General features: G+C 38.2%; 1 protein-coding gene across 2 annotated transcripts in view; it reads right to left on the reverse strand.

Moving 5' to 3' along the window:
• The window catches only part of LOC150087280 (zwei Ig domain protein zig-2-like), a 165,791-nt gene that overhangs the window by 7,937 nt on the left and 132,543 nt on the right, over positions 1 to 25,311 (reverse strand). For both annotated transcript variants that reach the window (XM_090371945.1, XM_090371944.1), the window contains exons 5-7: positions 23,520 to 23,757; positions 21,746 to 21,900; positions 5,096 to 5,218 (exon numbers count right to left, since the gene is read on the reverse strand). In XM_090371945.1, coding sequence (XP_090228071.1) covers positions 5,096 to 5,218; positions 21,746 to 21,900; positions 23,520 to 23,757 — 516 coding nt within the window. The remainder of the gene's footprint in view (positions 1 to 5,095; positions 5,219 to 21,745; positions 21,901 to 23,519; positions 23,758 to 25,311) is intronic.

The raw sequence follows: 25,311 nt of genomic DNA on the forward strand, positions 1-25,311 counted from the left end.
TCAATCAAATCGGACAATTTAATTTTTTTCCTTCCATACACATCCAGTTATTTCTTATTTAAATGAAAGTATACTTGTTCGACCATTAGTTAAGAAAATATTGACATGGTATAAAATTTTCAGCGATGTTCTTTTAGTTTCCTAAGGTTTGAATCCTAATACAGTATGCCCTCGTGGACAGCACAGTTGGTAGGATCGCCGTTCTCCTCCCCTTACCGGAAGGAAAAGACATGTTTCAAGTCCCATAGATGACGGGAGGAATTTTTATGGGTCTTTTTCACAACGTGGCTGAGTTGGTCGGTCTCAGGCGAGGGCAGCATGGTTTTTTCTCCCGGAAACTCGGGTTTTTCGTCCAGTAACCAGAAAATTTACCACAGAACACACGCAATCTACAGTAAATATAAACAGAGCAATATGGTCGTTGTCTCTGATGCTTCTAAAACCCTACTACAACAACCGAATACTGTACTGTCATTTTCAATTTCCCTTCTACAGAAATCTGTATTTATAAATGAAATTGTGTTAGGCTTTATTCGACAGTGAAAATTTCCATAATATAAAATTTTCAGCGTATCTTCCATTGGTCCCTGGGAAGGTTTTAAACCCAGTTTCGGTTTAATTTCAAGACTTATTTAAATAGTTAAGACGAATTATTGGTTAAACTTTAGTACACGATACCCCTTTAGGTTAGGATGTTTATTCTGTTTTGCGCTTGAATATCTCCCGAATAGTGGCATAACATAAACTGATTTTTTTTAATTTTAACTAAACTTTCATTTTCGGCTAGTACAGGAGTGGCCAACCCATGGCACGCGTATAAATTTTTTGGGCACGCGAAATTCAGAGCGCCCCAAAAAAATTTCAGACTTCATGCAGTGATTTATTTGAAATAGGAGTGGTGAGATGTACTGACGAAGTTGTGAAACGAAATTAAGAAAAAAATTCGTATATTTCACATCAGAACACAAGTTACTGGTAAAATTATGTTGAGATATATTATCCAAATTCAGCATTTAGTGCTCCTTCATTGTCAATTACGGTTTGTATGTGGATTGAAGATCATTATTCATTAATTCTGATAAATTTTCATAAATATTTTAATTGCTATTTGCCCTTTATAGATTGTTTCGAATGCCAGCTCAATCAGCAAAGAAACAAAAACGTTCAAATTAAGAGGGGAATAACAGAGAATTTCAAGAATCTTGGAGTGAAAGATGTGGTATGATTAAGAAGGATAATAAGCATTATGCATTTTGTGTTCTGAAACGCAAGGATAGTTTTTAAAATATTTAGCCAGTTTTGGCACGCGATTTAGCCAATTTTGGCACGCATCTTTAAAAAGGTTCGCCACCCCTGGGCTAGTCAAAAAGAGTCAAGTTGTGTTAAGTCACTAATCAGGAGGGATTAAGAGAAAAACGGAATGAACACACTAACCTAAAGGGGTACCGTGTATTGTAGATTAACCGAATTATTTTATGAGTTCTTGGTCATAGGACCTATCACACATTTTATCAAAACTGCGGGTACTATACCGGCAGAGGCGTCCAAACGCGGTGGGGTAATTTAAGTTCTATACAGATGGGTCTGTAGTTGGAATGGTTCTTCAGAAAACAAAATTTGTACAATATAAATAATTGGGAAAGAGAAATTCATCAGAAAAAATGTTTCCGAATAATACTGTTATGGGAAAATGTGGTACCAACTTCGTACAGCATACGTTGTGGCTGAGTGTAGGTCAAGCGGAATGCAAAGATGCGCCATCTTGCATGAAAACCTAACGTATAAGGAACAAATCCAGCAACCGCGTTCAAGAGCATTACGGGCTTTCTGGGGTATGAAACTTGATCTCTGTAGAGCGCACAACAAGGAAACAGTCAGAAAATTTCTCCTCTACTACTTTAGTTCTATCATCAGTTATGGTATTGAAGTTCGGTCGGCTGCTCCTATGTCCAGTCTGAAGACGCTCTGGGGTCTGGAATTCTGAGTCCTAAAGTGGGCTAACAGTTGGGCTCACCTACCCTATACAACATCAAAATCACAGCTCTGCATAAATCTGAGAGACACCCCGGCCCAGCACCTGGGATATGCGAGGAAGCTCACAATGGCGCTTAAATTGTGCTCCGCTGCTCTAGACTTCGTTAATATCGGGGAAATCTAGGCTGGAAAATCCCTGGTAGAGCCCTCAGAAACCGTCCAGTGCTCTGTTCTAACCTGCAGAAGCGCTCGACCTTCAAGCGGCACTTCCCGAACAGCATCATCGGCTCGCTGAACTCCGCAAACATTGATTTGGATGTGGGGTCCAGAGATTCTGTCTACAGAGAAGAAAAGCGCAAATCCATAGTCAAGTGCATTCAGCATTCCTGCAGTTGTCAGCGGAACTAGTCATAACTCCCAGTGAAAGTGTCCAGACTGTCTCAATGTGTTGCAGCTTGTAACGATAACTATCAAATCTATGTACTATAATGGAATATAAGCTCTGTATAATCAATCTATTATAATAACTATAAAATACATTTATTGCAATATTAGCTGTGTACCCATGTAGTTTTGTACGTACTGAATGTAAGCGCCTCCATAGCCAGGTGGGAAGGAGCAACAGTGCGTAGCACACTCTTCTTCATTAGACCGGCGTTCGAGCCCGTTACCACCAAATACAGAGGATACGGAAAGGTCAGGGAATGACCACCGAATATTCCCGGAGCAATATGGCCTTAGTTGCTAATGCTCCTAAAAGCCAAATAACAAACAAACAACTGAATGTAATGTGTCCACGTAATTATAAGATTCTTCTGGTTGCCTGTAGCGGGAATCGTGGCCTACATTTCTATGAATAAAGAATTTTATTATTATTATCTAGAGAAATCGAACTGACAAGTGAGACGAAAGCAAGTATGTATCGCGATATGCAAATCGCACGCGAACTTGTACGCACGTAGAACGCGTTAAAAGAAGAATTCATGGACGCAGCCAGAATGCTGGAGATGACTCGAACGATGGCAATTTCTATGTAAAACTGTTTACCAGAACAAAAAAAAAAAAAAAAAAAACAGTTCACCATCGGCATTAAATAAGTTTCGGAAATATCTGAGAAGTCCATCAACAAGGTGCGAATAAGAATAGACGAGCCTTGGGAAAGAAAGATCGTATTTCTGTGCAGAGGTGAAACTATTAAGTCCTGGACCCTCCGTTCAGATTTCTGAATGGTCTACACGCAATCTCTAGCAATTATACTAAAGGGCTCTGTAACGTTGTTCCGGGTCCCCTGAGTTGTATTATATGGCAGTATGGTAATTCTCCATTGCGTCTCTGATGGGTGTATTTTATGGTATGTTTACTTGTTGGATGACGTACAAATAGTTGGTTTATCAACTGGTTATTAATCTTATGTTATTATTATTTATTATTATTATTAGCTATATGGTGCAAGGAAGCCTGAGGCTTATGCTGCACCAGCCAAAAAAAAAAAAAAAAAAAATTTCCCAAGTTACCCTGAGAGAGAATTGCTGCTTGAAAGTGTTTGAAGCGGTGCAGTAAGAACTGTTATAGCATTGAGATGAAATCTCTGCCCATACACCGCATTCAAGGAAATTAAAAACTTGTGTATTTTGCATTTTTATATATTTTTATAATTGAAATGGTATTGATTTCTACTATTTTTCATTGAAAATATGTAATGTTTTCGTCAGTGGGGCCCATTTAAGTGGGGTCCTTACCCTCGAATCCCAAAATAACTACTTTTTGGACAATCCGTATTTGGACGAGCCCGTGACCACCAAATACGGAGGGTGCGGAAAGGTCAGGGAATGACCACCGCATATCCCCGGAGCAATATGGCTTTAGTTGCTGATGCTCCAAATAATAAACAAACCAAATGATTGACCTCATTAGTGTCAGCACAGCAGTCTCACTTTAAAAGTACAAGTGTTTATTAATTTCTGTTGGAAGTGTTCTTTATTCAAGGACACTTCTAATTTTCCTTCAAAAAAAAAAAAAAATTCAATAGCGTAATCTGTACAGTATTTCGATACTGTACAAGTTAATGTATGCAGTACGTTATGTTTTAAGCGCGTTAGATTTTTTCCTTAAATTTTGTTATTTTTCTGGGATTAATAGAAAAGTAAATATAGTTCTCTTTATCAATTAATTACCAAGATTATGATTTTATAGAACACTTAATAAAACTGTGTAGTTGCACGTTTTCTAAAGTTTAATTATTCTTCTCCTCTATTACTCTTTTTTTTTCTTTTTTTTTTTTGTCTCTTCTGTCTGTATATATGTATCTCTTCACAAGCAACATCATTTGGTAATGATTCCTGCATAACAATACATGTGAAGCGTGTACGGGCTGTCTAAAGTTAGTATTGCTATTAAAACTACATTATCTACGAATTTATTTTTTCCATATAAATTGTATAGAAAAAAAGAAATAATAATTACCTGAGTTCTGTTAGTCGTATTTTAATGAAATTTGGAATGGCTTGAGAAATATTTCTAAAAGGTCTAAATATAATTTTTGAAAATATTTCCAATGTGAGATCCTCCATTACATGCGGACAGGCAGACGGACATGGTGAAGACATTAGGAGCATCTGTGTGTGTGTATATGCGAACGCGCCGAATAAGTCTATAGGATGTGGGGAACTTTCATTAAATTTCTATTTTGCAAATATTCTTACTAGGTAAATAAAATATTTACACAAAAATAATGGCGGTGCGAATTAATGAATAAATGTTGTACTTATAGCTATGAAGCAAGTCTGATGCTGGTATTCTAAATTTGTCTTCTATGGTAATTGAAACCGTTCCAGGACATTGGTTTGTGCAATAAGCATTGCACCATACCTTTCGTGTTTGGGAAAAATTATAAATATGGAAGAAAACTTTTCGTGTTTGGAGTTTTCGTATAAAAAAAAAACAAAACAATCCTATTTTGGCACAGTTTTAACCATTGCCAAATCATGTTATATTGGCACGCAGATTTAACCATTGTCAAATCATGTTACCATATTCAGTTTTGCCAAAAGTACAATAGATGGAGAAAGATATGATATGATTGATATATATATATATATATATATATATCTCGTCTACTTACGCTAGTGGGATAGAGGAAGGTTAGCGTCCTGTCGGATCCATGAGAATTCTCTGTTACACAAGTATAACCTCCCATGTCTAGCCAACCAATGTCTCGGATGATAAGGTCGCCATTTTCGAGTATCTGCAAAGAAATTAAAACAATATTTAACTTAATAATATTAAATATATTTATAATATAAATATAATATTATTTCATTGAAGTACGAGCGCACATTAAAGCAAACATTAGTATCTTTATGAACGCATTGCTTAGAGATGGGCGCATTATGGCCTTAGTTGCAGCAACTAACCAACCAGTCTTAGAGGTTAAATTAAATTCTGGGGCCCTCCTGCTGCTAGATTGCCGAACTACTTTCATGTGACCTTTAACAACCACACAAAACCACATGTTGGTCCATTTGACTCCTCCACCCTCCACCGTGGCGACTAACCTGACTGTCTGATAGTTTCGCTGTCGCGTTTACTATTATTTTTGTTTAGTACTTTGTGTGCAGATCATGGAAATGGAAATCTTTATTGCAATAATAATAATAATGGTAATACAATGGATACATTGCAATAAGCCCTTCACGGCCACAAGGCCAGGGGTTAACAGTGATATTACAATATGTACGAAAGGAAATTAATAAATTAAATATAAAATACATATATGAATGAATCAAAAGTAAATAGAGCTCAACACTCAAAGTATAACACAATTATAAACATCACAATGAACAAAGAATATACAGGTGGAAAACTACATGGTTCGTTGGTAAGCCATCTTCATGTCGCATTGCTGGATTGCGGCGTTAAGGAGAGCTTCAAGGAGCAGAATCAGGGACGGGGAAGTACAATTTAAGGATGCGGTGTCTATACTCCTTATCACTAGAAAACTTATTAAGGTCAGCATCCAAAGACTGGGCACATGGAAGTAGCTGATATGGCAGAAACCTATCGGATAGGTGGAGACGGCTGAGATGTGGGCATAGAGTTGGAGTCGCTCTGAGGGAAGGCTGAGGGACTCTCCAAAAGCACAGGTCCCAGAATGATGGTGCCGAGATCTTTCCAGTGATCATTTTTACAGTTGTGGTAAGGCATTTCACCCTAATCAGCGTGGGAAGCCTGTGAATTTTTATCAAACTGGCCATTTCAGTTGTCCTTATCATCCCTTCATAATTCTGCACTAGCCTAAATAATAATTGCAAGGTGGTGTATTGAATAAATGTAATGTACAGCATAGGATCAGTAACATACCAATTGGGGTGCCACCATACTCATGGTTGTGGAAATCGAATGGCGTCTAGGGATAATTGTACGTTTTTCATGAAGTTTCTAAACAGTGCAGATAGGCTGCTAGTACAGTTAATGGTTTTTTTGTATGATATACAGGAACCTTGCCAGTCCTACTGGAGCTGATAAGGAGGTTTCAGCCTAACCATTGCCTTATACTACATTTTGAGTATTGCCTATAGGTTTGATAGTTTCATTTTAGGAAGCATGTAGATCTGTTGGAGCAGGCGAAGAAGAGAGCAATAAGGTTAGTCAGGGGCATAAAAGGGTTTACTCTTACCAAGAAAGACTTTATTTAATTCATTCTGTAAATTGCGACGTCTGGAAACTATGCACCTGCTAGGAAACCTGTTTGAAGTGTTTAAGGCTTTAAGTGGGCTTGAGTAAACTAAATGTTGATGGCATCCATACTCTTTCTCGAATAACATACCCATTGGAGACAAATTTAAATTGGAAATGGATGGCTTCCAGATGTTCAAAAATTTTCTTTCGGCAAGAGAGTAATTGAGTGTTGGAATAAACTTCCATCTGATGCCGTGGAAGTTGGGTAGTTTGACAAATTTAAATTTTACTAATGCTATTTTAAATTTTTTATAATTTTTCTAGGTTTAATTTTTCCAATTGTGCCACGCATTAGGCTCTGAAGAGCAAATTTTAAATATTTCTACACCTTTTTGATTTAGAAATCTTACTTTTGCTGTATTGTTTTAATAATTTTTCTTATAAAAGGCATCTAAAGTTAAAATTTGTCTTTATGTATTTATATTTTCGATAGCCCAATATACTCTCTTAATTTTAATTTAACATTGTCCGACTTGTTGTCTCCTTTTTCCAACACTTGGGGTCGTTTCAACATACCATAAATATGGCGCCTCCGTAGCCAGGTGGGAAGGAGCAGTAGTGCGTAGCACATGCTTCTTGATTAGACCGGGGTTCGAGCCCGTCACCACCAAATACAGAGGATGCGGAAAGGTCAGGAATGACCACCGCATATCCCGGAGCAATATGGCCTTAGTTGCTAATGCTCCTAAAAACCAAATAACTAACAATACCATAAATATGTCGAACAAAATAGCGGTAAGTACTTTGGCCCCTTATCGACACACTACGTTGTGTTTCTATGTTCAGCATACCGACTTTACGCCGATATTGGTAATCCAGTAAGTTATTTTCTTTTCTTTACTTTTTTTTTCCCTTTCTGTGTCTCTTTTCTCTGCCTCCGTCAGCCATGAAATATACGCTAGCGTTACTCCTGCCTACCGCTACTTTTTTGACTTTACTTCTTATCACACTTAATTCAAATTCCAACATGGCTCTACTGTTACAACCACGTGCTACGTATATTTCATGTCAGAAACAGAGGCCTTACTACTTGCTGTTTTTCCTGTGGTTTCAACGGTAGACCCCTTGAAGCAGACGTTGAAATTATGGGATCTACGCCTACCGGGCTAGCCGGGTGGGTAAAGTGCTTGCCTGGCAACCCAAAGGTCGCGGGTACGAATCCCGCCTCGGACTTGAATCAAAGTACTGCAAAAACCTTGGAAGGTGTATTATGACCACAGAAGCCGCTGCGCCAATAACAAAAAAAAAAAAAAAAAAAAAAAAAGAAAAAAAAAAGGGATCTATGGTATTAAGTACTTCTGTTTATTTTTCAGGAACCTTCCATTTTTTTCCGTAGTTTCGATTTCTGGCTTTGTTAGATCGTTCCCCTTACACTCCTTCACTTGCTACTTCTATATATATATATATATATATATATATATATATATATACACACACACACACTAAATTTTTTTCAACGTCTTCGTCAAGGGTCAACCATCGAAATGACAGGAAAGACTGCAAGAAGTAGGGCCTCAGTCTCTTGCTTTCCTGTGATTTCGATATTTGACTCTTAACGACGACGTAGATTTTCAGCAATAAGCACTTCTTTATTTTTCCATGTTTTCCGTAGTTACAATTCTCGTTTGGTAGCTCATTTCCTATTCTCATCCTTTCAATATTTCATATTCTCATCCTCTCAAACTTATATATCCATTATGGTCGTTGGGTTCTTTCTGCCAAAGTATGCAGTATCTCTAGTCTTAAACCATATTACTATATTTTAGCATTTTCAAACAATTAATTTATTAATACGTACATATTAAGAAATAACTACTTATGTGCGCACAAAATAATAGTACACTTTCAATATTTATTTCTTAAAATATTTGGTTATTTTTTGTTGTACACTGGATTTTACTATACATTGTTCATAAAAATGTCCTAATTTGTTTAAACACTCAAATATATTTTCTGGTACATTTTCTTCGCACTGAAGGCCTTGACGTAAGTTTCAAATGCTGCCAATATTTCATGTTTGGAAAGTTTTTTTTATTGTAAACCCCAAACACGAGAGCTATTAGAACCTATAGTACTTAGTACCGTGCTTGGGTTGGAGGTTGAGAAGACGAAAGAAGATATTTGTTGACATTGGACTTGAACTTCTGTAGACTGTAATTTTCAGGAAATACGTATGAAGGAAGGTTGTTCCAGAAAACGGCAGTTGAATGAATAAACGAGGAAGATGAAAAGTTGTTTCTGTGAGTTTGAAGTTGGACAGTAAATGGATGTTGGCTGGTGGCGGCACGTGTTCGGACTGTTTTGAAAGAGAGAGCTGGAATTATAGAAGCCAATTCAGAAGAACAGTGCCCATGGAAATATCTGTAGAAGAGGCATGCAGCAGAATCAGTACGTCTATGAGACGGCGAGTGGAGAGACTCTGTTAGAGACGAATCATTAATTAGCCTAACTGCCCTCTTCTGAACGGAATCAAGAAGCCTGAGAGAAGTTTTGGGGGCACCACCCCAGATGTGGGAACAATATTCCATGGCTAGGCGGATTTGCCATTTATACAGAGTGAGCAGCTGTTTGGAAGAAAAGTAACGCCGAGAGCGAAAGAGAAAACCAAGTTTTTTAGATGCAGAGGAAGCAATATTTGTAATGTGCTTGTGCCAAGAGAGATTAGAAGTCAGGGTAATCCCCAAAAGAGATATATCATTTTGCCTAGAAATCGGAGTGTCACTAAAGATAAATATATGAGCAGAAGAATCCTTTTTGCGAGATATAAGACAAGACTGAGTTTTAGAAGGATTGAAATCAACTAAGTTGTCTTTGCCCCAGTGGAGAATTACCCGCAGATCGGCATTTAAGGAATTGGTAGCAGATTTTCGAGAAGTTGAAGCTGATTGAGCAGGGCAAGGTTTCTCAAAATGGAAAGTGGAATGCAATGTGCTATCATCGGCAAAACTATGGATAGGATTTCCAGTCAATGGAAGAAGGTCATTAATATACAAGAGGAAAAGAGTGGGGGAAAGAACTGAACCTTGGGGGACACCGGCATTAGTGGAAAAGTTAGAAGACAGAGAGCCATCTACCATCACCCTCAGTGAGCGATCAGAGAAAAAACTGGATAACCAATTACAAAAAACAGTTGGCAAACCATAAGATGGAAGCTTGTTTAGAAAGCCTTTATGCCAAACACGATCGAAAGCCTTTGAGATGTCAAGAGCAACTGCTTGTGTTTCAGTGAACTTTTCCATTGAATTAGTCCATAAATGGGTAACATAAGCCAGAATATCACCAGGGGATCGACACTAACGGAATCCATACTGGCGATCGTTGATCAGACAGAAGGTTTCTAGGTAGTTTAAGAGTTGGCGGTTAATTGATTTCTCCATTACTTTAGAAAGAGCAGAAGTAATTGCAATGGGACGATAATTGAATGGGAGGGATTTGTCACCCTTTTTAGGAACTGACTGGATATGAGCAAATTTCCCAGCAGAAGAAACAACACCTTTGGAATAAGAAAGTGAAAAAAGCAGCAAGGAACAGGAGTAAGTTCAGGAGCACAGTTTTAAGAACAAGTGGAGAAATACCATCGGGACGTGAAGCTTTCTTAGCATTAAGATTCATCAAAATCCTTCTGACATACTTTTGACGGAAGACCACAGGAGGCATTGAATGGAGCGCGTTGGGAATGGTGGGAGGTGTTTTACCAAGATCATTAATACATGAGTTGGAAGAAAAATGGGATGCTAGCAGGTCAGCTTTATCCTTGGCTGAAGTGACAACATAACCATCTGGTTTGGACAGAGGTGGGAGCAGAGATGGGCAAAAGTTGCAGCCAAGCTTTGGCAAGAGACCAGAATACTCGGCTACCATTAGGGCAAAAAGCAAGTTTTCTACTCTTAGCCTGTTCAAACTCTAGTTTGGACTGATTAATAACTGCTTTACAATTGTTGCGAGCTTTGGTGTAAGCAGAAAATGAAACTGAAGAATTAGAAACAAGCCAATTACAATATGCAACGTTCTTCTCTTGAACAGCCTTAGCACATTTATTGGGAAACCAAGGTTTAGATAAAGGACGAGATTTTAAAGTGGAGTGTGGGATAAAGGATTCTATTCCTGCAAGAATTATTTCATTGACACGATGTGATTTAATATCAGATCTGGTTTAATATTGCTCTCATTTTCATCCAACTCATCTTTGATATTGTCACTAGTTCTTTGAATAATCCGCAAAATGGAGTCACTCGGGTATTTAGCTATTGTGATATCATTATGAACTCCTAAAAATTGGTCAAGAAAAATTTCTCCACTGATCAAACCTCTCGCTTGGAGTTCTTCCGAAGATTGCTCAATATCTTGTAGTAGTTCAACTCCCTCTCATCGCTGTTAATTGGCGTTTTAGCAAAACCTGCTTTTGCTAAACAATTATTAATCGTTGTTGCCGTCACATCTTGACTCCACACTCTCGCCAACTCTCATATGTACATCCGCAAATCTGTAACGATCTATAGGTCTGTTGGTTTCTCAGTATAATTTTTTTCAGTATGCTCCTTCGATAGTGCATTTTCACATTCTTGATAATAAATAATTCTTTATTGTGAAGTACAGAATCACAGCACAATATCCCATTACGGCGACGAGCGCTAGGGGCTCACATATAGTAGTTTGAGAAAAAACAGAATAAAATACGGCATACAAATACAAAACAGGTTACAAAATTTATTTCTTAAAATATTTGGTTATTTTTTGTTGTACACTGGATTTTACTATACATTATTCATAAAAAATTTAAACACTCAAATATATTTTCTGGTACATTTTCTTCGCACTGAAGGCCTTGACGTAAGTTTCAAATGCTGCTAATATATCATGTTTTGAAAGGGTTTTTTTTTTTTTTTATTATGTAAACCCCAAACACGAGAGGTATTAGAATCTATAGTACTTAAATACAGCGTACAAATGCAAAAAAAGGCTACAAAACACAGCGTAAAAATACAGAGCTGAATACAAATACAGAGAAATACAACTTGGCAATGATTCAATAGGGCTCCAGTGATGACAGATTGGAACAATGGGATGGGAGTGCCGTGATCCTCTTTTAGTAAGTCAGTGTTCAAGGTCTTTGATAAAAGTTGTATCTGTCCTTGTTACTTATTAGCCTGTCAAAATCGGCGTCCACATAGTTCAGGGCAGCGAGCATCTGCTTGGGGAGAAACCTCTCAGTGAGTGCAAGCCTCGTGTGGTGAGCCAGAAGTGCAGGTGACGACCTTAGGCTTGACTGTGGGATCCTCGAGAAGCAAGCGTTCCAAACATTCCGAGATGATATTTAGCCTGCGATGAGTTTGTCTGTGAAGACCAGCCTCTTTTCCACGATCAGGAACTTCACTCTCGGGATTTCGAGTGCTTGTGCCTGATTGTGGTAGCGGGAGGCAGACGAAGCTTGTTATTGGTCCATTTCAATAACCAGTATTTAGCGGTGTACAACCGCTTAAGGTTTGTAGGTGCGGCTGAGGCTCAAATTTCTGCACCATAGAGAATGGCACGGTAGATCGTGGAGGTGATCAATTTTTTAACAGTGAGGGGATGTCGGAAGTGTAGCAGCAGTTGCTACCTTGAGATCCATCGTAGACGAGAAAATTGGTACTTATTTTGTCGATCTGGTTGACAAAGGCCATATTTTGATCAAACAGAACGCCGCCAAGGTCTGTGTGCGATGCCTTGGTCCGTTGGCTGCAGTTTAGACGAGGTATTTGGAGGGAAGAAAACAAGCTTAGCACTTGTAAGTTTCGAAATTATCAAGTGAAGGTGGACAGGGTGCGATTTTTCTGTTTTCTTTTGTCATCTTTCTATCGACATTTAAAATCCACTGTGCAAAAATTTCACTTGTCATCCTAGATTTTTTGTTGCAGTCTAACTCTAATGACTTTACTCCTTTGAAATATCGGGGTTGTTTACTTTTGCCTTTTGCCAAAAGCTTCAGTTTTTCATTACAGCCATATTGCACCAACCAAGACTAATTCTCTCCTTACTATTTTTACTACCTAAACATTGTCACCTTTAAAAAGTCAGTGTCTTGTTCGGCAAACATTTAAAAAATAGTGTTTCATCAATGTTGAATATATCTTTGGACTCGTAGTCCTCCATAACTTTTTCAAAACTGTTTCTTTCCAATGGTCTTCTTTGATTACAACTCTCCTTTCACTAGAAATAACTTTTTCGAGTAAGCTAGAACACTTTTTAAATTTGTCTAGCTAACCAGAATTGTTTTGGAATGTTTTAAATCCGAAAAAAGATGCGTACTCCATTAGCCTTTTCTTTTAATAATTGCCTTGATATTGGCATGTTTTGGTCTCGAATCAACTTCACCCACTTAAAAACGGCTTCATTTGCATCTTCATACAGGCATAATTTCCCACACTTCTGACTGGGTCCCGTTTCCTCAAACAGTTTGAGAATCGATACAGGGTTTTCAGAATGGTTGACATACTACTGGCAGAGATACCAAATTATGAAGTGATTTTTTTTTTTTTAACGCGCTCCGATCTCCACTATTAAGGACTTCCACCTTTTCCACTACACTCAAGGATTTCCTCTTAGATATTGTACGGTTATTTTCATAGTAGCTAAAACAAAACTGATGAACAAAACCGCATGTAAACAGAGAGAGATGAAATTTACTGAAAGTATGGATGACTTATTTCTGAGAAATAACATGAATTAGCATTAGTAGAGGCAAACGATGCAAAAAAGCAAGCTTATACAGCTACAGCAAAAAAAAAAAAAAAAAAAAATTCACATTTCATCCATCCATTAGATCTAAAAGTTTGTCCAGTTTTTCCTTGAGTTTATTTAAGTTATAAACTTCCACAACGGCACTGGAAGTTTGTTCCAGCAATCAACTACCTGCTAGCTAAAGGCAAATTTCCGCATATCTATTCTACCACTGTCTTTCTTCAATTTGAATTGATGCCCCTCAGGTTCGTAATCTGAGCAAGAGGAAGAATCCCATCAGCATTGAGCCTGCTCAAACCATTCAACACCTTAAACACCTCATAGTGGACATAGTGTTATTGTTATGCAGTTCCTCTGGTTTCCCACAAATCCGCGTTAAGTACTCTGTTAACATAGCAAAGCCAGTCAGTGTGGGTTATGTGTGAGTAGTGTGTTGTTTGACTGGCCCCTTCGTTACTGGGAGGCGCGATCACCAGGAAGAAGTCGCCCAGCATCCGTCCACTGATACGAGGAGCCGGACCAGGGAGTAAAAGACATCTGACGGGCCGTCCACACTCCTGCAGGAGCGAGAGTGGGGAGAGCCAAGGAAAGAGCAGAGAAGAGACAGGAAAGTGGAAGACAGGGAAGATAGCGGGGGGACGACAGAGCGTAGGCATCCTCCCAGGCGAAAAGGAGCAGGAAGAGTGCTAGGTGCAGTTGTGGGAGTCCTGGAGAAGGACTGTGGGTAGGAAGAAGAGAACAGGTAAAGTTCAAGTTAAAGAGTCCAGGATCGTCACAATGGAGAATCACGGAGCGGCTTCGGCAGGACTGGCCTCAATTTTCAATTTCATGACTGGAAGTTTCCGGTGCTGGGTATCAGTTGCTGTGTGGAGGAGGTTATCCAGGAGTAGTGTTCGGGAGTTGCAGGTGATGCCAGCGACGACGAAAGACCTCGTTGGCATAAGTGGTTAGTTCACGGAAAGCATCGTTAGATTCCAGTAACTTGGTTTCTGGCCAAAGTGATATAGTTTGGAAGTCTAGGAGTTATTGGATTCTTAGGTCTAATACGTTGCATGAGTGCATCACGTGGTCCCAGTCTTCAGGTTCCCCGCAGGTACAGAGGGAATCCTCGACTAGGCCGAACTCTAGAAGGCGTCTCTTGAAGGACCCGTGGCCAGTTAATAGGAAGGAAGCATATACGTTTGGGAAGAACCAGGTGGAACGCTGTTTGTTGATGTAGGTTACCTCAGGGAGGAAAAGTATAGTAGTTGCACCAGTAGTGGAGTTATTCCAGCGGGTTTGCCATAGGTTTATCAATTCTAGCCACACACGTTTATGTTCCTGTTTGATGTCGGTATCGGTACGGGTTTGAATAGCGAGGATTTCTGCTTCCTTATTCTTCTTAATGGTATGAGACAGTCCGATAAAAGCGACGTGGAGGTCCAAGGGGAGGCAGCCTGTTAGTACCTGTAGGGCGGCAGTTGATGTCGTTCTACATGCGCGGGTCATTTGTAGTAGCATAAGTCGTTGAATTTGCTGAATTTTACGTTGAGCATGCACTAAAGTCATTCGGTGGATAAAGTCATTTATCTTTTCTTTGATAGCTTGAATATGGGGGATTAAAGTTCTCCTGTCGTTTAAAATTACTCCTAGGTACTTCACTGATCGATAGTTTTTCAGTGGGCGGCTATTAAAACGTATGGTAGGAGGTCAATCAGATCACCTCGCAGGTGCCTAGTCTCCAGACGCTGCAATTTTCAGAATTTATCGCCTCACCAATCTTGTTGCCTTTCTCTGTACTTGTTCTAGCAACTCTAGATATTTTTAAAAATGAGGCCGCCAGAACTGTACGCAGTACTCAAGGCATGGCCTGACCTGACCATTGCCATATACAAGGGGACAATCACCCCCTTATCCCTGCTAGCAAAATTCCTGTATATCATTGACAAGACACCATGAGCTACTTCTGCAGTCTTTTTGTACTGTTCAGAAAACTTCATATCTGACTGCACAATTACCCTCAGGTCTTTTTCATTCTCTAACACCCTGAGTGTAGTACCACACGGTTGGTACGTTTCTCTGGGGTTACTGCTACCCATATGCAGTACTTTGCATTTGTCAAGTTAAACTTCATTCGTCACTTCTCAGCCCACCTGCCCAACGATTCTAGATCCTATTGCAGTAGCATAGTATCAGTACTGTCATTAACAACCTTGAAGATCTTTGTATTATCAGCAAACTTGGATATTAAGCCTACTATACCTTCATCAGTATTACTAATAAATATACAAAACAATGGGCCAAACACCGAACCCTGGGGGGACTCGACTAATAACATTAGTTCACGAAGAGCAGTGTCCATTGATTACCACTTTGTCTTCTCCCACTCAACCATCCTTTTATCTATTGTAGCAACTTACCCTTAATGCCATACTGTTCAATATGTACAGTAGTCTTCCACGTGCCATAATATCAAAAGCTTTCCTGAAATCCAAGTACTGTATATGATATCAAAATTATTTTTTACATCCAGGTCCTTTGTGACCACATCATAGTATCCAATCAAATTCGTCAAACCCCCTAACAAACCCATGCCTGTGTCTGAATTATTATTACAGCCTTGTCTAGGTGATCCTGCAATGCTTCTTTAACCAGTGTCTCCATTATTTTCCCCGCAACAGAAATGAAACTAACAGGTCTAGTCTATAGGTTAATGCAGTTGCATCAATTTAATTCGTAGCCATTTACCAAAGTAGTTAAATTGGTATCGTTTTAATTATATCTCATATTGTAAATACCTTCACAACGAGTTGCCATGGAGGACTAATGTTACTTATTCTCGGCGAATACCATCACCCATACGGCACCGGTTCGAAGCTTATTGACTTCTCATCGGTGGGTGGGCAAGTACTCTGGTTGTTGCAGTACTGACAAACCAGTTAGGCCTGGCTCTGTGGAATATCGTGTTTCCTATCAGTTTTTCGGATTTAATTATCCCGCCAACGTTTGTGTTAGTTGTATTTAACCTGTGTTGCGAGTTATACTAAATATTATTGAATTCAGTTATTTGTGATATTTTTATTACTAAAATAGTGCTAGTGTTATTTCCAACAGTGAAGTGACAGTGTAGTTTTTATAAGTGAAATATTGTAATATTTTCACGCTAACTTTAGGTGAGTGAATTGCTTTTTCCTTGCTCACTTAGTTTAGTGAGTCATGGAAAGTAAAAGGAAGGTACAGAGAGGGGAAAAAGGAAGATGAAGTTGTGCTTTTCCCCCTTGCCTTTGCGAGTTCCTTGACTACATGCTGACGGTAATAAGAAGGTTCCAGATAGTAAATACTTGAAAGGTAAAGGTACCAAAGTAAGTGTTTCAAGTGGTGTGAGTGCTACTCCTTTGATGATCAGTGCCAGTAGTGTTTCAAGTGGGGTGAGTGTTGCTTCTTTGATCGCCAGTGCTGGTAGTAGTACAGAAATGAGTGATTCTGGAATGGAAGTTTTAAATGCTAGACAGGTGGAAGTAATTGATCAAGGAAGTCGGATAGAAGAGATCAGGGAGGGTAATCAGGAGTTGCAGATACATTCTGAACCGAGGTTACCTGATGATTCAGAGGTACAGTCTGATTTTTTTGAATGTGGTTGCAGATAGTTACTTTAATGTGGTAGGCGAAGTATGGGAACTAAAGTTCAAGATAGCAATATTATTGCCACGAATATACATGAATAGAGGTGCAGCAACGCCGATGTTAATACTATTTATGAACTAATTACTAAGCTAAACAAAATTGTAGTGGATTATACAATGAATGAAGTTAATAAAGTTACCACGTCGGTCTCAAACTTTGCATTCGACAAGTGGGTCGACATGGAGACCATCATGACTGCACTATTAATTGACAATGAGTGCTTGAAGGCGAGACTAGATGAGTTGCAATTAAGGGCAAATTTATTTGACGATCTTGTTAGGGGGGGTAGCCTGATATATCCGAATTGGAGATCAGCAAATTTCTTATGCTGAGAAAGGCAGGTGTTATGCAGGAAAATGTTGGAGGTGAAGTTTCATGGAATACTTATGCAGAGGGGGAGGGAAGAGTGTTGATACTGAGAAATATAAGAAGGGGAAACCAAGGATAAATAACACTGATTCTGAGAGCTGATGATGATGCCAAATACAATACAATACAAGTCAAGAAGTCAAGGAAATTGTGGTTAACTTTTTAAACAAGATTTTAAAGACATTAAGGTTAGAAACTTAAGAAAGATTAGAAACAGGGGTGTGCTGATTGAGACTGAAAATGTGGAAGATCTTAATAGAATAGCAAGTTCTTATTAATTGGTAGAAAAAGGAATTAAGTATGACAAGGTTAAATTAGCAAATCCTACTATATTAGTTTTTGATATTCCCAAAGAAGTGACTAAAGAAGATCTCTTTAGTCACTAAAGATCTAATTGAGGATCTATATCATAAAAATTTGATTGACTATGGTTTTTCTGAATAAGAAGTGAGGTGGTATTAATTTTGGCCCTCTTTATTGATTTTGAGGGGCGCCTTTGATACTGTTTGGCACGAGAGTGAACTTCTATTGTTGAGGGCTTTAAATTACCCAGACCTGCTGTGTAAGACCATCAGAAGTTACTTGAGTCAAAAAATAATAATGGTTAGGTCTCAGCAGGAGCGGATTAAGGTCGGTTGAGGCCCCGGGCGCAGAAGAAAATATTGGGCCCCTTAGAAAAAAGAGAGACAGGGAAAATAAAAATACACGTTAACCAATTTTTAAATAAATCAAAAAGATTATGTACTATTAATGTTTTATTTCCAATAAAATTTGAATATAATATATGTATAATATGTATAATAGCATAATAAATATATGTATAATAGCATAATAATAATCACAAAGTTTTGAACTAATATGTTCAACTAATTTGTTGGGGTTTTGCGTGGGCCCTTCAGAAGTCGGGGCCCAGGGCGCGCGCCCGGTGCGCCCGCCGTTAAATCCGCCTCTGGGTCTCAGCACATAAACTATGAGAGGGAAATTAATAGGGGGTGCCTTCAAGGATCAGTGCTAGGACCAATATTTTGGAACTAGTTCTGAATATGTGTTTAGAAAAGGATTGTTAGACTGCCATAAAACTGCTTATGCAGATGATTTAGTTTTGTGTGTGTGCAAGGCAGATCCAGACAAGATATACAAAATAAAATTGGGGTAGCTGTTGACAGTTTGGTAAAATGGGCTTCTAATAATAAACTTAGGATTTCTTCAAGTAAAACTGTGATGATGCTGATTAAAGGAAAGTTAGATTGCAACAGGCTTCCCAGATTGGTTATTAATGGAAAAAAAATGCCTCTGGTTCCTCAAGTCAAATACTTAGGGCTCATTTTGGATGATAAATTGTCTTTTACTGCGCATTTGGACCATTTGTGTTAAAATTAGGAAATTTACGGCCTCAATTGTTAGTGACTTATGCGGCATCCGTTTGGTTTAGGAAGGTAAGAGTGATTATAATTAGGAATAAAGTTAATTCATTACAAAGATCCATGCTGCTAACTATTTTAAGAGTATGCAAAACAGCCCACAAATGCGTTGCAAGTCCTTGCTGGTGCCTTACCTTTAGATTTGTTTATCGTACACAGGGCATTTAGTTATTTTTTAAGAAGAGGTAAACAGATCACATTTATAGGTATAACAAATAATATTTTGCTTGGTAGAAAAACAGGAAAAAATATTGTTAAAATTACATGAAATATGGCAAGACCGATGGGATACAAGTGCTACTGGAGCAATCACCAGGTTGTTCATTCCCGATGTAGGTTTTAATGTTGGTAAAAGTAATAAATGGTTTTATCCAACAGTGAAAACCTCGTACTTGCTTACGGGACATGGTTCGTTAAAATCCAAATTGCGTGACTTAGGCTTGGAAACAGATCCCCTGTGTTCTTGTCGGTCTCCAGAAACTTGGGAGCACGTCTTGTATGACTGGCCGATTTATGAGGAATACAGATATATTTTGAGATCTAATTTGTCTGATTTAAACAGGGGTACTGAAACAATGGCAGTCTAGTTTTGACAATTTTGCTTTGTTTCGGGATTATTGTAGGAGAGTATTCCATAAACGGTTGTTGTTGTTATTTGGTTTTTAGGAGCATTAGCAACTAAGGCCATATTGCTCCGGGATATGCGGTGGTCATTCCCAGACCTTTCCGCATCCTCCGTGTTTGGTGGTGACGGGCTCGAACCCCGGTCTAATCAAGAAGCGTGTGCTACGCACTGCTGCTCCTTCCCACCTGGCTACGGAGGCGCCTCCCATAAACGGAAACAATTGTCTGTATTGATGACTGACTCTCTGTGGGTAGGATAATTTTTGTTGTTGTTTTGTGTTGTGTTTAACGGATTCGCACGAGTCTATATTCTTAAGTATCAGGAAGATAATACTGATATGATTTGCACTCTTGCGGGTATATATTTTGTTTTATTTTTCTCGCAGGCGTCGGGCAGATTTTGCGGGTTTGTTAAACACTTTTTTTGGTTCCTTAGGTGTGGGCAACCTGGGAGCGGGATTGCAGGCATCCATCAGTCTTGCACTACTACTGATGGGCACAGGATTGTGTGCTTACAGAATAGAAAGTTTAGTAGACCCAGTTTCGGCTTCGCATGTCAGGTAGTGGATGCCCTGGTGGCGTCTGCTCCCAGGTGGCTAAGTGGCCTGCCAAAAACATGAACATTACACTACACTTACACTGACACATTTACACTGCAGTCCTATATGTGGAAGATCCAACTGATAAATAAGACTGGGGTATCAAAGCACACACCTTCGACTATATTATAATTGCATCTTTTTAGCCATCATTTTGGACGGTGCTGGTGCTTGGGGTTACCGTGCAAATAAGGTTGCTATTATCAAACAACTTCTGCAGGCTCAAAGACCTGCTCTTATCTCGATCATGCAAAACTACATCTACATCTGCTCTTCAGGTAATGCTAGGTCGACTCCCAATACACTTTGAAGTGCAATATCGATACCTTCTGTATCATCTAAAGACGTTACCCTGCTGCCATTAGTGGTTTTACCTTGAATCTTGATGAAGATTTTTCCTCTGAAAAGAAGAGGATCAGAGTGCATTTTAATAATATGTGGCAACAGGATTGGTCTAATTCTTCTGTTGGTGCTGGTACTAGAGGTTACTTCCCCATTGTCAAGGAATGTTAGGCGGAGAATTTAACTAATGGCGAAATAATGTTTACTGGAAGAAAAAAATTTCTGAGGTGTAGATGATTTGTATGAAACATTAGACGTGTGTGGAGTGGGTGATTTGCCATCTGAAAAATCCATTGTGCTTTTGCAATCTACTCATACTATCAAGATTAATTATGAATACTATATAAACCAGGGGTGGCGAACCCATGGCACGCGTACAACAAATTTTTTGGGTTCAGAGCCTCCCAAAAATTTTTCAAACTTCATGCAGTGATTTGTTCAAGTCAGAGTGGTGAAACGAAATTAAGAAAAAAATTCCTATATTTCACACTAGAACATTCAAAACATATTTTTAATTAATTCCCATAAATTCTAATAAATATTTTAATTGCTGTTTGGCCTTTACAGATTGTTTAGAATGTCAGCTCAACCAGCAAAGAAACAAAAACGTTCAAATGAAGAGGGGAGTAGCAGAGAATTTCAAGAATCTTGGACAAACACAAAATGCATCATTTTGTGTTCTGAAACGCGAGGGTAGTTTTTTTAAATGTTTAGCCAATTTTGTGTTCTGGCACGCGAGGCTAGTTTTTTTAAAAGATTTTGCCAATTTTGGCACTCACCCTTAAAAAGGTTTGCCACCCCTGCTATAGACAGTATTTAAGTTTTTTAGTCTGCAGAGAATCCGGTTACGATACCGACGGAAGTGACAATTAAGGGTGTACCTTACTCGAAACTCTGGTAGTTGTCAGCAGAGGCAGATATCATCGTAATCTATTCATAAGAATTCACGTCCTTTTAATTTGGAATCTACAATCTCCTACGTGCTTCCTATCTGAAAAGATCTCATTTCGATTTCAGTAGCTGATTGGTAGAATTTTATGAAGGGTTTTCTTTCTATGATGTGATTTGATTGTTTCATGTGGAGGCACATAATTCTTCCTCTTTGTGAAATTTATTCCTGTTTTTCATCCTTCGGACATGCAAAGCCCTGAAACTCAATTTTACTGTTTAATACACATAATCTCCACCACCTCGTAGCAGGAGAATTTAATTGACCGTCGTAGTAGGCTATCCTATAATGGAGCATAAGGCTAAAATAGAGGAATCTTTAGGAGGAGGGAATAAATAAAATCTGACCTGATACTTGTTTCCTTCTTCCAGAGGAGTGTCATCTGAGCCAAGCCAAATTACTTCTGGTTGAGGATGACCATCAAAACGACAGAAAAGTTGCACATCACTGCCCATCATCTCAAGGCGTGTACGAGTCCACATGTGTATCCTCGCTGGGGTACCTAAACGGAATCAAATTAAAGTGTAATGGGCTTTTTACTTCGGATTAAGATATGTAATTTAATATTTAGTCACACACACACACACACACACACACACACACACACACACACACACACACACACACACACAATAATAATAAAAGTTGGTGTTATACTTCTGAAAATGCCAAGGAATGATGGAAGATCCAACTCGATTATATAACGGCAAGAGTAAACAAACGGCGTGAAAATTTCGCATGCGTATCGGGAGCCTGATGTTAGTAGAAATCACAATATAGTGATTATGGATCTAAGAGTAAAGTTTAAGAGAATTGAGAGGCAAAGAAAGATAACGATTGGGATATCGAAAGGGAAAATTTTGCAAGGAAATTGAAAGGCATGGTCGAAAGTGAAGATGGACTCGATTGAAATATGAAAGAGGAGATCAGAGAGAAAGTAACAGGGTGTAGAAAAGGAACTAGAATTAAACTGTGGGTTCCCTTGTAAATGATAACGAAAATGAATGAAAGAAGATTGAAGAAAATGATCACAGCGAAAGGCAAAAGATATAAAGAATATTGTTGTTAGATATGTTGGTGCATCAGCAAATATTAAAGAATATGATAATAGGTCAAGAAGAAGAGATGAAACGATAAAGAGAGAGGAATGGCTTAGGGGGCAAGAAATATGGAAAAGAAAGGAAGGTGTGATTTAATGTTTGAAAGAGTGATGACGTTTTTAAATAATGAATTTAAGAATGGTACAAGTCAAGGTACAGTTGAGAATGGAGATGAGGAATTCCGAATATTAAAAGATAAGCACTTGCAGGAGTTGCCTTTTGGCCGCTCATCTGCATGTCTGCCCCAAAAGTCTCTTGTAAATAGCTAATTGCAAGCATATGTCAGTTACAGTAACTTCTGGTACTCGTTTCCTGTGTGTCTGCGTTCTAAGCACTACTGGACATCTGTGAGGAAACTCTTCAAAGGAACCGTTTTTACCAACGTAAGTTCATGCTATTTCGCAATGTTATTTTCTAAAATTAAATGTAGCCATTATCTGTATGAGTACCAGAGCTGAATTCCAATAAAGTACTTCTTAAAAGTGAAGTACTGTACTTTTATATTATCGTTTTTAAAAATCTGCTGTTTTAAATAATGGCGTTATATATATATATATATTTGCTCTTTAAATGAAACAGATCTTTACAGACTTAAGATGAAGTTAAAAATAACAACCAATCAACATTTATTTTTGGCGGCAGAATTGTTATTGAAGGCCAGTGATACTTTGGCAACAGACCCTTGAGGTTTCATAAACTACGGGTATTTGTTCACGTTAGGATTAAAGAAAACGTGAACAAATTATAGTTATTAATCATTGAAGAAGGCTGAAAGTCACACTGAAACGTATAATTATATTAGCTAAAATTATTGTAATTTGTTAAGTATTTTACTTAACACAGGAAAATGTCTTTTTACTTGATTACCTGGGTTTGGAAACAAGCCCATCTACGACTCAATTCGGAATAAATTAGCGATTAGAATGAATGAATAAATGAGTGTAATGGTATTGCAGTATTCGAATTTTGAAAAGTAACCTGAAAACGTACATATTTTCTAAAACACAGGAAATAAACCTACCAAACGATTTCTTGGCTAAGCAGAGCGCACTATTTTCATCATCTTCCCAGCTCATCACAGTAACTTTGGTACTCGTACTGACTCTATGGTAAGGATTTTCTGCGACGCAAGTGTATATTCCTTCGTCTTTTGGAGTCGCACAATCCAGGAAAAGTCTCGACCTCGTTAAACTAAGGCCCAGTAAAGGGGTGACATCCTCATTTCCGCCATCTTCTGGTTGTTCCGTCTCCATGATACTCTGCGGAGGAATAACATTATGTAGCAAATTTTCCTTAAAAAAGGTTCTGTTTCATTTTTCTTAATTTTTTTATGAACTTGGGTATGCATTTTCCGAATATGATCTTAGTTTTTTCATGCCATCAGTAGTTTGATCAGAAAGGTAAACATGCAATAATACTAACAGCTTTGTTAACAGCGTTTAACTTCTGCACAGAAAAGAGTATTAATATTTGCTACAAGTAACTGAGAAGCTAAAAAAATTGCAACTTAAAAAAGTAAAAAGTCAAAGAAAAGTAAAATCAAATAAATTACTGGAATAAGTTACCTACATGGGTGGTAGAGGCTGACAGTTTGGGGAAATTCAAAGGTCAGCTGGATAGGGAGGAGGGAAACGCATGGTTGTAGATTGTCTATTTCTTTTTGTTTTATTAATTATTTTTTTTTAAATTTCTTCTTGTTATTGTTTTATTTTATTTATTTATTTTTATTTTTTATTTTTGGCTGGTGCAGCATAAGCCATTGCGGCATGTGACCATTGCTAATACAAATACTAAAGTCGAAATTTGAAACGTGTCAGCTCTTATAACCCTGAAATCAAAGTCAGTAGACTTCGATTTCAGAAAAACTTGCAAAACATTCGAGACCAAAAATCTCGTTATCCCCTGCGCCTTTTCCATGCTCTCTCTCCTTTCTTCTCGTCGTTCCTTCCCATATCAGCCAACCTCAGACTTTTATTTCTCTAACATCAGTACTCGAACTAATTTCTAATTTACCCCCCCACCCCTTTATCAACTCCCCACTTATGCTTTTTTGCCATAAGTCTTAAAAAGTTCCATTGCTTTCAGGCTTGTGTGTGTGATTTATATAATATCTATAATATCTGTGTAGATACACTATAGACAACTATTTAAGAGTTGTCTTGTGTGTGTGTTTTAATTTTTATTAAAATCCAAGAAGAAATAAATACATTACAAAATAGTTAACTTAGTACTATGTTGTGAGTGAAGTGAAACAAGTACTTTTTATATATTATTAGTTAATAAGTAATTAATTGGTGACAAGTTAATGGAAATATCTAGCTATTTTAGGGGAAAAAAATTTAACTCGCCTGAATATAACAATGTCGTTCTATACATTTAAAATAATTTTCCTCCTAATGATATTTATTCAGCCAATGGGAGAAGAGAGATGCAGGTTACGTGGTTAATACATAGCAAATACAAAAATACGTAACGGAAGCTTGTTTTACTGTGGTAAAACAAGCTTCTGTTTAAGCGTGCTCACGCGCTATGGTTATTTAACATGGCCACGCTGTACCATTCTTGATTTCCATATGTAATGTATATACTTAAATAAACTAAATGCAACAAGGCATAATATTTTAAGTGTTTAAGATTCTATATAATATCGGTGTAGAGACACCATAGACAACTCTTAAAGAAAAACTACGATCGTAGTGTGAAAGGCACCCACCGATGAAAAGCCAACTAGCTTTGAAACGGTGCCGTCTGGGTGATGGTGCCCACCAAGAATAAGTGACAATAGTCTTCTCTATTAGTGAAACGTTACTTAT

The sequence above is a fragment of the Mastigoproctus giganteus genome, chromosome 4, assembly GCF_048544385.1.
Source record: "Mastigoproctus giganteus isolate SK-2022 chromosome 4, ASM4854438v1, whole genome shotgun sequence".
In the NCBI taxonomy this organism is placed as follows: domain Eukaryota; kingdom Metazoa; phylum Arthropoda; class Arachnida; order Uropygi; family Thelyphonidae; genus Mastigoproctus; species Mastigoproctus giganteus.